Here is a 14,070-nt window from a genome sequence, read left to right as displayed (position 1 = left end):
ACACACTGATTCCTGGATTGTCCAAATTTAGAAGATGACTGGGCCGGATCCGGCCCCTGGGCCTTAGTTTTCCTACCATGCTTTAAAGTTGAACCTTGTTGAGATGCTTAAGGAATCTTATTTGTGCCTCTTATTTAATCCAAACATTTATTTAATAGATTTTTTATTTTAAAAAATTACATACTCCCACCTTTCTAAGATGCATGAATTACATGTTAGCTCACGTCATGTAAAACTGCAAATAAAAAGTATAATATCACCAAACTCAGCGGGAAGAAGCACAACACATCACAAATAGTTTTCCAGTGTCAGTAACTGCCTTTCGCTGGCTTGTAAAAACTTTGTTCTGCCAACCTTTTGTCAAACACTCAAAGGATGGAGCCATCTTTGCCTCCTGAGGCATGGCATTCTCTAATACTGGTACAACCACCAGGAAGGCTGTATTTCTTGTCCCAAGCAACTGTACTTTTCCACACTTGGCAGGATACCCAAAAGGGCATTCCTGCAAGATATGAATAAGTGGGCAAGTTGATATAGGAGGCAACACCCTGTAACCGAGCCAGGTAGGGGTTTACAATGTACAAAAACACTTCAAATTATTCCCGGGTAGAAACTGGTAATTGGTGCAGGCATTGCAGGGCAGGTGTTCTGTGAGCCCATGGGGTAATCTGCTGCGAACATCACTGGAAAGTACATTGCACGAATCCAGTCTAGATGGTGCTAGAGCATTTTTTGTTCTAGTTGAACCAGACCTCAGGAATGGGCACAACTATCACACCAGCCTAAACAATGCAAAGACACACCTGGCCACTGGCACCCCCTAGGAATTCTCCACTTCTTCAGAGGCACTGCCACCCCACCCAAAGCAAGTTGAATCCCTAGTTCATCTTCCTGATCATGGGAAACTTCTGTCTTGTCTAGTTTATGTGTAAATTTATGAGCCCTCATCCAGCTCACTTATCACCTTGAGGCACCCGTTCAGGATATCTGCAACTTCTCTGGCACTAGATGAAAAGAAGAAACAGAGCTGTGTGTTGTTGACCTAAAAGCATCATAGGTGAGAACCTTAAACCCCGAGGGACACAGAATGCCAATTGCCCTGTGTCTCACTAGGTTCGCCTCAGCATCACCACTTGAATATGATCCTTGAGAAACCAAGCCACCTTAAGAACCAAGGGAAACCAAGGGTTGCTTGCTAACTCTTGTCTAGCAACAGTTCGAAATCACTATACTGTAGTAGACCCATGACTTAATGTGCCATAACTTGGGTGCATTCAGCTTTACACACTTGGGAGGGGGTTATAAAAGGGGAGGGCATCTTGGGGGTGGGGACTTAGGCAACCCCACATGCCGTTGCACCCAGTGTGTTTTGACTACATGCGATTTTGGCTTTGTGCACTTTCTCCAGAACGTAACCTCCACATTCTCTATATATTCATTTGTACCCCACACCAGGCCTTTTAGATGAGGGAGTTACTGGAGTGGCTTGGAATTAGTTGGAAGCTGCAGATTCTCTTCCTGAGACTCTTGAATGTAAGGCGATTCTATGCCACTCTGCTTTTAAAGCTCATGGGGCCCTGTAACAGAATGTTGCAGCGAGAAGGGCTGTTGGGGTTTCATTCTTTCTTCCTCCTTCCACCAGCCATTATTCTCCGCCCCGTGAGAATGCTCAGTAATCACTGGCTTGTTTTAGGTGGATAAAGATTCTCCATTTCAGGAGTTTGGGTTTCTGTGGAGAGTGCTGTATTCTATCCCGGCTACATTAAAACATTGTATTTCTCCACTGATGTATATGGGCAGCTCATTCTGCTGTTCCTGGGTACATTTTAAAATAGCTTCTCAGTGTGAAACATGATGTGCCCTAGTTTCTACACTTTTTGTTTCTGTGTGTCTTCTTCCTCTGCCCTCCTCTTTTCCTTCTCTAACCCACGTTTCTGTTTTTCTCCCTGTAACAGTCAGCATTATATGTCAATTGAACATTCTCAGTCCTCATTGTTCTGGTGAACATCTCCCCCACCACACACTTCAGCTTTAGTCACAGCCGTGTGAATTTTCCATTCAACTGTGTCTTCAACTGCTAGGCTGGGGCGCACAGGGGGGAAAACATCAATAGGAAACAGTGGCTATGCCTACTTCATTATCTCGGTTCTCAACATTTTCAAACCATGTCTTCTGCTTTATCTTCAAACTCTCCCACCCTACCTACAGCGATGAACATCTGAAGTTAGATGCTGTGGCCAGTGTATTGATAACCAGACATTTCATAAGATCATCAGACCAAAGGCCCATCTTGGTTTGCATTCTGTTCTCACAGTAGCCAGCCAGATGCCAGAAGCAGGACATGAGGAGTCCTTGTGACTGACCCTCAGCAAGTGGTATTCGAGAGCACAGAGGCATCATCTTCTTAACAGGATTGAGGGGGTGTCAGGATGCTGTCAGCAGCTCCTGGCTGGTGGCCCAGAAAAGTATTGATGGGCTGGGTGTCCATCAATATGTGGATGATACCCAGCTCTACCTCTCTTTCAAATCAGAACCAGTGAAGGCGGTGAAGGTCCTGTGTGAGTGTCTGGAGGCAGTTAGAGGATGGATGGCGGCTAACAGATTGAGGTTGAATCCTGACAAGATAGAAGTACTGTTTTGGGGGGACAGGAGGCGGGCAGGTGTGGAGGACTCCCTGGTCCTGAATGGGGTAACTGTGCCCCTGAAGGACCAGGTGCGCAGCCTGGGAGTCATTCTGGACTCATAGCTGTCCATGGAGGCACAGGTCAGTTCTGTGTCCAGGGCAGCTGTTTACCAGTTCCATCTGGTATGCAGACTGCCTTGCCAGAGTGGTGCATGCTCTGGTTATCTCCCGCTTGGACTACCAGCCATGGAGCTCAGTGGGTAACTTTGGGTCAATTCACAGGCTTGGTGAGGAAAAGACAAGGGTGGGGGGAAGAAATGTTGGGGCCCTGTATTCTTGCTACAGCATGCCGTTTCCAACGGCTGATCTCTTGCATTCTGCTGACAAAATGGAAGTTACAGTGAGGCCGGCTGTGAAAAAACCTAACTGCACTCTGGCGCAAATGTAGTTGTGTTGGGTTCCTGGCTGTAGCTGCAGTGATTTAGTAACAGCATCCTGTTTTGAAAAGAAACCTGCATGTTAGGCAATGGTCATGTAGATGCTGCTTTAACTGCATAACTGCTGAGAAAGTCCTTTTGTTGTCAGCATAACAAGACACCTCTTAAGGCAGTAGTTTCCAGTTGTGTGCGCCAAGGCCCACTTCCGTGCTCTTAAGGAAAATTGAGGTGTGATATTGCATGCATCCACCACTCACAGCAGCAACACCCCCTTTTGCACTAACAACCCACTCACTGGCTCATATACAGGCAGTGGCAGCTGCAGATAAGAATGTGAGTACAGCTAGCCGACAAGTATGGGGGAGTCCCAGATGAATCAGTGTTGCCCAGAAAGCACATTCCTATTCCTGAGCTGGCCTAAGTGGACAAAAAATAAATGATGGTGGGATGACAGGAGACAATAATAAACTGCAGGGTCCCCTCATTCCTAAGCAGTATGCATGCTAGAGTAAAACAAAATTTCTACAGCAGAACGATCCCTAGTCTGGTGTGTGCGCGTGTGCACAATAGTGTGTGCATATGTGTGTAGTGTATCAGGCCAATTTGCATATGTATTGTGATGTATTCTGATGTCAATGAGCTACGAAGTCCTGATCTATCTCTGCTATTAATCCTCTTCCAGTTTTATTTCTGTAGTCTCTGATTTTGCCATGCACAAAAGATAAATGCAGGTGAAGCTCTCCCTTGTTAATGGACACAGGAGCCAAACTGACTTAAGCTGTCACATAGCCTCTCCTCCTTGCAGAGGGAAGGAGTTGTGAGTGGGAGCCATTTCCTGCGTTGGCAGGGGGTGTTCCGGCCCCTGCTCAGACGTCCTGGCTGCTGCGCCACGCCCCCAGGTGGCCAACCAATCAGGTGGAGGCTTGGGGTGGGGTTTCGCCGCTCAAACGTGGCCACGGCAAAGCTCCCCATCCTTTGCACTGCTGGCTTTCATTGGATCACCCTCCCACCCTCCCTTTAGTTCAGTGCTTGGTTCTTGACATTGCTATGGACCTGCGGTTGGTCACCTTGGTTGGCCAAGAAGCCTGGTAGGAATTTTTACCCAACTGGCAAATTGGCACCGGCCACTTGGTTTCTCGCCTAAAAGGTAAAGGGACACTTGACCATTAGGTCCAGTCATGACCGACTCTGGGGTTGCGGTGAAGTTAAAGAATACTATACAAATTATTGTCATCCGCACTTTGGGAATATGCTACCGCAGTGAAGTTTGTAACAAGACATATAATATATAAGCTGCAAATCTTTTTCCTGCAATGTAGACAGACGGTCTATTGCAAAGAGGAAAGAAACATATTTTCTGTAAGTCTTTATGAATTTCTTTGCTCCTACTCTACTTTTCAGTCCATATACAGTACTTGCTATCTTTTGGTAAGCTCACGAAGAGCCCTGCTTTTAACCTTCAGCCGTGTTTATCAGTCTAGGGAAAGATATGTATTTCAGTTAAAAGGTTTTTAATACAAAAAAACTAGGTTGTGTGCTCTAGTTGCAAATTTGCCTTCTCATTCAGGTGGCAAACGTTTTCACTGCAGATGAATCCACATATCATAGAAGAGTATAGTCTCTTGAGGGGATACTATAAATTATCTAAACATACGGAGTGTGTGCTGCATTCAATTAATATTTGAGGGGGACCATTTCCTTTCCCCACAAAGGTCACTATTATTCTGCATCTGGATATGTATAAGGAATGAACAGCACACACAATTGGACTGATGAAATGTAGGATGGAATTCAGCACCACACTGTTACAAACTCTGTGTCTGCATGAGTGCACCTGTGAAATATTATTTTAAAATACCTATTTCATAAAATTTATACACCACTTTGTGGGGGAGGGGGGAACCCATCAAAAATATAAAAACAATAAAATCATGAAAAGAAACCCTCTGGTTACGTAAACTTCGGGATGCGTACGCAGCAAACCCAGAAGTATTTTACCGGGTTTTGCCGTGCGCGCAGAAGCGGTAGATCGCTTCTGCGTGTCCTCAGGTTGCAGAAACCTCGGGATCCGAGCGGACCTCCAAAACAGATCCTATCCACAACCGGAGGTACCACTGTATATTAAATTTACATCACAGCCTTCCCCTCCCTATACTTCTATTGTGGTAGCTGTGTTCACATGTGTTGGTTTTCTTGTTCTGTTTGTGTATTTTACGCTTTTGTGAGTGAGGAATCACAAGAAATATGGACTTAAGAGGCACTGCCCACACCATCAGACTTGAGTGATAGCATGTTTTCTTCTCAGTGAGTGTTATTACAAGAAAAACACTTAGGTGGCACAATAACCACTGAAGCGTTTTGATGAGAATTAGAGAACCCTGGTCTGGCCAGCTATTTTTCAGTCCCACTTTATTGCTTATGCTTGCCCTGTCATCTAATGGGAGAAACAGGAGGAATTGTTAATTAATCTGATTTGCAAATAGGCCAGAAGGACAGTATTTGCTCCCCATTCGAGGCACAAATAGGCAGCCCTCCATCAAATTCCATCAACTCTCATCTCAGCTGGTCAGCAGGCAACCAACAGAGCATATAACAATAAATGCAAGTTGCATTTTGAATGGGTAATCCATATTCACTGAGCTTACTTCCAGGTTACTGAAGGGCAACTTTCATTATATGTGTGTGTGTGTGTGTGTGTGTGTGTGTGTGTGTGTGTGTGTGTGTGTATGTATATAAAACCTGCTACCAAAGCCATAAAAGTCCTTCATATTTATTTCCTGTATTTGCTGTCTATATTTATGCTTGAAAGAATTGAAGAGCTTGTTGAAAGTATGCTGCATAAACTGCTGGCGTACTTCTAATGCAAGTCAGTTGAACCTTGTAATACTTCTCAGGACAAAAGAAAATACAGTGGTACCTTGGGTTACATACGCTTCAGGTTACAGACTCCACTAACCCAGAAACAGTTCCTCAGGTTAAGAACTTTGCTTCAGGAGGAGAACAGAGGCGGTGCGGCAGCAGCAGGAGGCCCCATAACTAAAGTGGTGCTTCAGGTTAAGAACAGTTTCAGGTTAAGTACGGACCTCCGGAATGAATTAAGTACTTAACCTGAGGTACCACTGTACAGTAGCTTGATGGGAAAGTACCGGTAAATCATTTCTAAGTTGTGACCTCCTATTTTCTAACATCAAGCCCATTTTCATGACCATCTCCGTTTTCCTTTTTGTAATATTATTTTTAATTGCTGATCACTTCCACAGGCCCCTAGCTGCAGTGGCGTAGCGTGGGGGGTGCAGGGGGGGCTGGCCGCACCGGGCGCAACATCTGGGGGTTAGGGTTAGGGGGCACAAATCCATGGGTAAGGGGGCGCAAATCCACGGGTTAGGGGGCGCAAATTACTTGCCTTGCCCCGGGTGCTGACAGCCCACGCTACGCCACTGCCTAGCTGTGATTCTGTGATCCCAAAAGGTTTTTGTGTTCCCCTGACCTTCCCAAAATTTGTTGTTTGATTTTGATAAAGTATTTGTTTATTTTCACTTTTACTGTGTATCATGCTGAAAACTGAATGATACAAATGATTTAAATTTGTGTAGAAAAGCTTCATGGGAAAGTCTTCTGGAGGGCAGCCATAAGAACTGCAGTTCTCGCCCTGCTAACGTTTGTGGTTTGGTCACACTTGCTTTTACATGTCTGCCCCACAAAACAAGCAAGCAAGCAAGCAAGCAAGCAAGCAACAGCTAACTAGTCTACTACACTGGGAATTGATTGTGGAAATGGGAACTCAGTTATGCTTTGAAAGACTACAGCTGCAATCCTAACCCACCTTTCTGGGGAATACACTCCACCACTGAATTCATCCGGACTTACTTCTGAGCAGGCATGGTTAGTGTTATGTACTGAGTTGAATAGGATCCAAAATGCAGCAGTCAGATTGGTCCTAGAACAATAGGATTCAGAATGCAGCAGTCTGATTGGTCCTAGAACAATGCAGCAGTATGATTGGTCTGCAGGAGCCACCCAATCCAGCTCCAGATGGAAGTGAATCCACAACCTGATTGGCTTACAGGAGAATTCCAGAATTAGCCAATCACGTGCAGCCCATTGTGTAAATAATGTATATAAAGCAGATAGTGTGGGGAAACAATTCATTTTCCTCCTCACACTATGAGCTGAATAAAGAGCATGAAATCCACTCTCGGCTCTGAGTATATTTCAGTTAGAATTGCACAGTACAGCTCGGTAACATGTTGCAACAGACCTTTTGGTTTCCCTTTTTAAAATCCCATGTGCAGGGAAGCATATGACCAAGGAATCGACTGAAATGCTGTTGCAACAACTTCCAAAATGTGAGGTTCTCGTTTCCTGACCATGTTTCCCGCTGCAAGCATTGCAAAACACACTGAAGTGTGTGACAAACTCTAACACTGTGCAGCCCTTATGATCTCAAACATTGTAGCTTCCAAATAACTATCTTTGTCTATACTATTCTTATAATTTGGGCTCATCAGGTAGCCATTTACTTGTGACATTTACTTGTGACATTTGTTTGCAACCCTGTAACATAAAGTTATTGGGATGGCTTACAAGAAAGTAGCCAAACGGAAGCAAACAATTGATTTATAGCTATTTTGCTTCAGAGCTCGCCCACTGCTGGTTTTAATTAGGTGAGAGAGGTGACACTGGAAAAGGCTTTGCTTTTAAACTCTGTGCTGTTATCCTGACCTAAATTATACTTGTTAGCTGTCCTGCTGTGAAAAAAGAAAGGTATTTTTGAAGATTGCGACTGGATTTTTCAGATGCTTTTTTTCAGACTGTAACTACATATTCCATTTAGAAAATACGACTTTTCAGTTTGAACAGGAAGAATAAGGGGATTTACAGAAACAAAGAATCACCATTTTGGCTGCTAGCTGAAAATAACCACCCTTTCGTAAAGCCACAAATAATTCTTATCAGTACGGCCACTTGTGTGTTTCAAACAGAGACCGCAAGCAAGGGTGGCATATGGAAAGAAGATAGGCAATATTCAAGGAATAATAGCTCAGGACTGAAACCCCCAATGTCAAACAAAGCAAGAAACATAGTTCAGAGTTGGGCTTAGTCATCATGACACGAGCTTAAAAGTTGTTGCAGTTACACCTGAGCATGGGCATTGCCAAGGGAAGGTGGGCAGCTGCCCTCCCCCCAAATAAATAAAAATAAATAAAAATACATAGCAAACTGAGGTTCTGCGCCCCCACCAAAAAAATTCTGGCTGCTGCCCATGGCCCAGGCACCGAAATTTGTGGATGCCCTGCCTCTTCCTGGGGAATTTTGCTCGGGCACCCCAGGGTCCCCTATGGGTGGGGACCAAAACAGTAGGCGAAGCCGCCTCCGCAGGCGGGAAGCGAGGCTTCGGGCAGGAGCCCTCCGCTCGCCGCCTGGCGGCCGAGGGGGCGTGGAGAGCGAGCCCGAGGCGCCCTTCACCCTCCGGGGCCTCAGAGCTGCGGGGAGGCGCGGAAAGGCGGACCTTGGAGGCGCCATGAGCCCGGCGGCGGAGACGCGACGGCAGCCACCACCTCCGCCTCCGTCGCTCCTGCTCCTTCTCCTGCTGCTGCTCCTCTCGTCCCCTTCAGGAGGAGAGGCGGACCCGGGTAAGCGTCGCCTCGGCCCCGCTAAAGGGAGAAATTAGCGCGCGCAGCGTGGATCTCTGCTGGAGCAAGAGTGCCTCTGGCCATGGGCAGAGGGGAGCGCGCGGAGGCGGATCTGAGCTCCAGCCACCGTGGAAACAGTGCAGAAGAAGGACGCGTTTCCAGCTTGCTTGCTTTAACTTTTCTCTAGCCCACCTTTAAAAAGAAGCTTTAAGCTCGAGGATGGTGGGATGGGGGGGGGGCGGGTAGCACCGAAAACCAATTGTTTTTCCTATGAGTTGTGTGATTCTGTGTTGGCTGCCATGGGAGCCGAGGTCCCTTCGCCCCCCATATTTATTTTGAGGAGGTCAACCCCCCCAAGTTGATGCGCATTGCCATTCAAACGATGTGCATGTGAGAAATTATATGGTGAAGGGATTACCTGCCCCCCATCAATTAAAATACTTAACTAACTGACCAACTGCATCACAGAAAATTTGGTTCTGCCCCCCCCCACACATAAAGCCTCCCCCCCCAAATAAATCCTGGTTATGCCCATGCCCCCTCCTCCTATTTTCTTCAAATTCGCACCTCTGGTGGCTGCGCATACTTTGGCTCCGGCATGCTCCCCTTTTGGAAGCGGTGTGTGCAGGACATGTGCCATGATCCATATCTATCCTGTTGTTCCTGGAGAAAGATGCCTGTTTGTTGCATTTCTCCTCCAAGCAGCTTCCATTGGGTTTGGAAATTTGATCCACGTTCACTTAGCAGCGGAGGGGTGTGTGTGTGTGCCGAAGACAGCCGTTGCATGTGCGCAGATGGTGACAGCTTTCACGAAAAAAGGGGGGTTGGGGGGAAGGTCTAGAGTGGGGAGAACCAGGGAAATAAAACAGGTTTAATGCACACTAGGTGAAGGCATCCCTGCCCCCTCTCTGGTGTGTACAGCAATACATAAATATGATGGGGGAACGGACAACCTTGCCGCGTTTTAAGCTGCCAATGCGTACAAATGTATAAATAGCAGTTCTCCTGAAAACCGCCCACATTTCTGCAGGGGTTTTGCCCGCTTCCAGGTTTTGTTTTGAGCGCTAAGCTGTGCGTTTTTAGCATTCCGAGTAAAATTTACGTCACATCAAATAACGGTACTCAGTATTTTCTTTAAAATCTATTTGCATGTTATGGAACCTTTGGGTTAATGTTTGCATTTAGCCTTCATTTTCCTTAAAAATGCAAATAGTAAGCGCTCGTGGTGGGTAGACTAATAATTATTGGGATCACAGTTGGTGTTGTTCAAGATGCTAACCATTTCCTCCCTTGCCGTGGCCCTGAAAATTGCTGCTCCAAAACCAAGAGTTACTTGGGGACAACAGAGTAATCCTCAAAGAGTACTGGCCTACTTTATTTTTTCCCAGTCCCCATGCCTGTGTTTGGTAGTTTTGCTCCTAGGCTGGCAGCAGCACAGTGCCAGAGATGAGGGCACAAGCTTAGGCCAAGACTCAGTGTTGTAACTGGACTGTGGATTGCCCTACTTTGGAGCAGGTAGTGGCAGTATTATTATTTTATTTAAATTTATATGTTGCCCTTGCTTCCAAAGGAGCCCAAAGCAACAAACACATCAGTGAATAAAACAATACAGTTAAAAATAAAGTAAAGCAAACTTCTGACAGCATTAAAAACAATATAAAATAATCCACGAGTGCTTGTTGCATCAATCAGGCTATCTTTTCTATAGTTCAGATTTCCTTCTACCCACCACTCTGTAGAATTCCAGTAAGAATTCCATCTGATTTATTGTTCTTGTTGAATTTATATACCCAGAGGTCTCAGGGCAGTTCACTAAACAGATCACAATATATAAAAACAAAATAAAAACAATAACCCAATAATATCCCCTCCCAACGTCACATGTTAAAAGGGTATAGGATATTGATCAGGTCAACCAAAGGCCTGGTTAAAGAGGAACGTTTTCGCCTGGCACCTAAAGGTGTATAATGAAGGTGCCAGGCAAACTTCCCTGGAGAGAGCATTCCAAAGACGGGGAGCCACTGCAGAGAAGGCCTTGTTCTCGGCTTGCCACCCTCCAGACCTCTCAAGGATGGAAGGAGGGCCTCAGAAGATAATCTCAGAGTCCGGGTAGGTTCATATGGAAAGAGGCGGTCCTTGAGGTATTGCGGTCCTGAGCCATTTAAGGCTTTATAGGTCAAAACCAGCACTTTGAATTAGGCCTGGAAACTAATTGGTAGCCAGTGTAGTCGGACCAGAATCGGTGTAATATGCTCAAACTGTCTTGAGCATCCTGGCCGCTGAATTCTGTACCAGCTGAAGTTTCCGAACCATCTTCAGAGGCAGCCCTACGTATAACACATTGAAGTAATTATTACTCCTTAGCTTTTTGTGGGAATGAGCCCATCCAGGCCTGTTATCTGGATAGAAGAAGGCTTGTGTCATTATGTCTGCCTTGCTTCTCTGCTCCTTGGCTCTAGAAGCACATGGTGCTGGTATGAGAACTAACATTATCTTGTGTACCTGTGTTACAGTTATACCTGAGTGTGATTCATTGGGAGGCTGAAAATGCCCCAAATGTTAATTGTCCAGTGCATTGCTAGGTAATTACCAGTCCTAATTTACAGTGCTTTTTTTTATATATATAGATGCCACAAGTGCTTTACCTTCTGACGTGTGCGCCACTTGCCATGCTAATGCCACATGCCAGCAGCGAGATGGCAAAAACGTCTGCACCTGTAATTATGGATTTGTGGGCAATGGGAGGACTTACTGTCAAGGTAGGTGGACATTTGTGATTCCTTGCAACTTCACAAAGGCATGTGTGGAATCAGAATTGAACTGTTACAATTTAGGATTTGTTATAATAACCCAAAGGCCAACCAGGGGTGAATGGTGTGACATACTGCTGCTCACATAGAACTGCTCAGATATACTCCAGATATTAATAATATGCCTTTACTGAACAAACTGAACCCCATGAATCGTACCTTGCAACTTTCAGTTTGCTCCACTTCTTCTCTGCGGAAGTTTGTTCCCTTACAGAGATAGACACACCTACTAGAACATAAACCTATATTTGGCAAGGCAGGTTTTGTGATGTGGGAAGCTTGCCCCACCAGCACTACCCTGGCATGCTAGGTTGTCTTCACAGCAGTGGCGTAGCGTGGGTTGTCAGCACCCGGGGCAAGGGAAGTAATTTGTGCCCCCTAACCCGTGGATTTGCGCCCCCTAACCCTAACCCCCAGATGTTGCGCCCGGTGCGGCCGGGCCCCCCCCTGCACCCCCCACGCTACGCCACTGCTCAGCCTGCAGAGGCCTCTTCCCAGCCGTGCTTGAAAGGGGCAGGCAGGCACTGCCCCCCACCTCCCCCCAGACAAATAGGACGTTGATTAGTTTTTCAATGGACCTGTTTAAAAGATTTTGTAAATTGTTCTTCTTCCTGAAGGAGCATCTCCACCCCCATTGTTCTGCCTGGACACTGAGGTCCAGCTCCGAGGGCCTTCTGGCGGTCCCCTCATGAGAAGCCAAGTTACAGGGAACCAGGCAGAGGGCCTTCTTGGTGGTGGCGCCCGCCCTGTGGAACGCCCTCCCACCAGATGTCAAAGAGAAGAACAACTACCAGACTTTTAGAAGACATCAGAAGGCAGCCCTGTTTAGGGAAGCTTTAATGTTTAATAGGTTATTGTACTTTAACATTCTGTTGGAAGCCACCCAGAGTGGCTGGGTAAACCCAGCCAGATAGGCAGGGCTTAAATAAATTATTATTATTATTATTATTATTATTATTATTATTATTATTATTATTTGTTTTCATTACTTTGCTCCCCACTCTTGGGAGTGGGGAGAATTCAGCTGTAGAGAAGGCTATAGATTCTGCGAATAAGTCAATAATATTCCCCCTCTTTGGCCAGCTGCTGGTCCCTCCATGTGCACCCCTCCATTTGTCAACTCCGAGGAGCCCAGGCTCTGCCTGTCCCTAAGCAGGGGCAGAGGAAGGGGGCGGTGGGGGCGGTCCACACCAGGTGTCATCACTGAGGGGGATGACATTCGGCGCACGGTGACTCCCAGGCCTACCCCGAGCCGTCAGGGGAAGGGGTGGAGATGCGCCGCCTTGCCAGCGGCCTTCCCCACCTTCCCCCTTTGTTTTGACAGCTGGGGGAGGCTTTGGAGTTGTGGGCCGGCGTCGCGCCATTGCCCCTCGCTTCCGGGCTGCTTGGGGGGGGGGGAGCCTCCCCATAGCTGTTAAAAGGAAGAGGGAAAGGAAGAAGGGCGCTGGCAAAGCGGCATGGCTCCCCACCCCCCAGGAAGCAGCCCAGCATGGACAGCTCGCTCCACCCCCCCATGGGCATCTCTCCCCCTGGGACACTCACCCCATGGCATGTGCACCGCTCCGGGCGCTGGAGCAGCTAGATCTGCCTCTGTCCCTAAGGCCAGCCTCTCAGTCCCCCTCCCCCCCGCCAATCATAGAGTTAGAAGGGACCCTGGGGGTCATCGAGTCCAACCCCCCCTGCAATGCAGGGATAAATATGCAGCCGTCCCAAACGAGGATCAGAGACGCAACCTTGGCGTTCTCATCGCCGCGCTCCAACCAACCGAGGTATCCACACTTCTCCCAAATGCCCCCTTCCCCGAGAGCTGCCCGAGGATTTGCTGTCGATTCCCCGCGTGAAAATGCTTGCCCATTAAAAGGAAGGGAGGCTCCCTCCGCCCCTGCCACAGGGAGCTCAGCCTGCACTTGGGCAGGCCCTTTGCGTCACGTGCGCTTGGCGCGCTGCTCTTTCCAGCTTCCTCCCCTCCGGGCCAGCGGCTCCACCTCTTTTCCTTTGCCTCTTTGAGCCGCTTAATTCCCAGCAAGGAATTAGCAGGCTCGCTCCACCTCCTCCTCCTCCCGACTTTGCAAGGAAATAGCAGGCTCGCTCCACCTCCTCCTCCTCCCGACTTTGCTGCTGCGCGGCTTTTTTCCTCTACCGACGGCACGCTGTGCCTTGGAGAGGTTCCCACTTCCTCGAGGGGGGCCGGCCAAACGCGCCCCCAAAAATGTTGCGGCCGGTGCGGCCGGCACCCCTGGCACCCCCCACGCTACGCCACTGCTTCACAGATAGGCAGTGCCGGATTTACGTATAAGATAAACAAGCTATAGCTTAGGGCCCCACTCTCTTGGGCCCCCCAAAAAAATTTAAAGGAAAAAACCCTCAATGGGACGTGGGTGGCGCTGTGGGCAAATCCTCAGCGCCTAGGGCTTGCCGATCGCATGGTCGGTGGTTCAAATCCCCGCGGCGGGGTGAGTTCCTGTCTGCGGTCCCAGCTCCTGCCCACCTAGCAGTTTGAAAGCACCCTAAAAAAAGTGCAAGTAGATAAATAGGTACCGTTTTCTAGCGGGAAGGTAAATGGCGTT

General features: G+C 47.6%; 1 protein-coding gene across 1 annotated transcript in view; it reads left to right on the top strand.

The window, feature by feature from the left end:
* Positions 1–8,398: 8,398 nt before the first annotated feature.
* SUSD1 (sushi domain containing 1) overlaps positions 8,399–14,070 on the top strand; it is a gene marked incomplete at its 5' end in the record, with an annotated part of 42,204 nt that continues 36,532 nt past the window's right edge. The window contains 2 exons of the mRNA XM_081176342.1: positions 8,399–8,693; positions 11,321–11,452. Coding sequence (XP_081032468.1) covers positions 8,399–8,693; positions 11,321–11,452 — 427 coding nt within the window. The remainder of the gene's footprint in view (positions 8,694–11,320; positions 11,453–14,070) is intronic.

The sequence above is a fragment of the Podarcis bocagei genome (genome assembly GCF_964188305.1).
Source record: "Podarcis bocagei genome assembly, chromosome: 17".
Lineage (NCBI taxonomy): Eukaryota > Metazoa > Chordata > Lepidosauria > Squamata > Lacertidae > Podarcis > Podarcis bocagei.
This window is presented reverse-complemented; position numbering and strand designations above follow the sequence as displayed.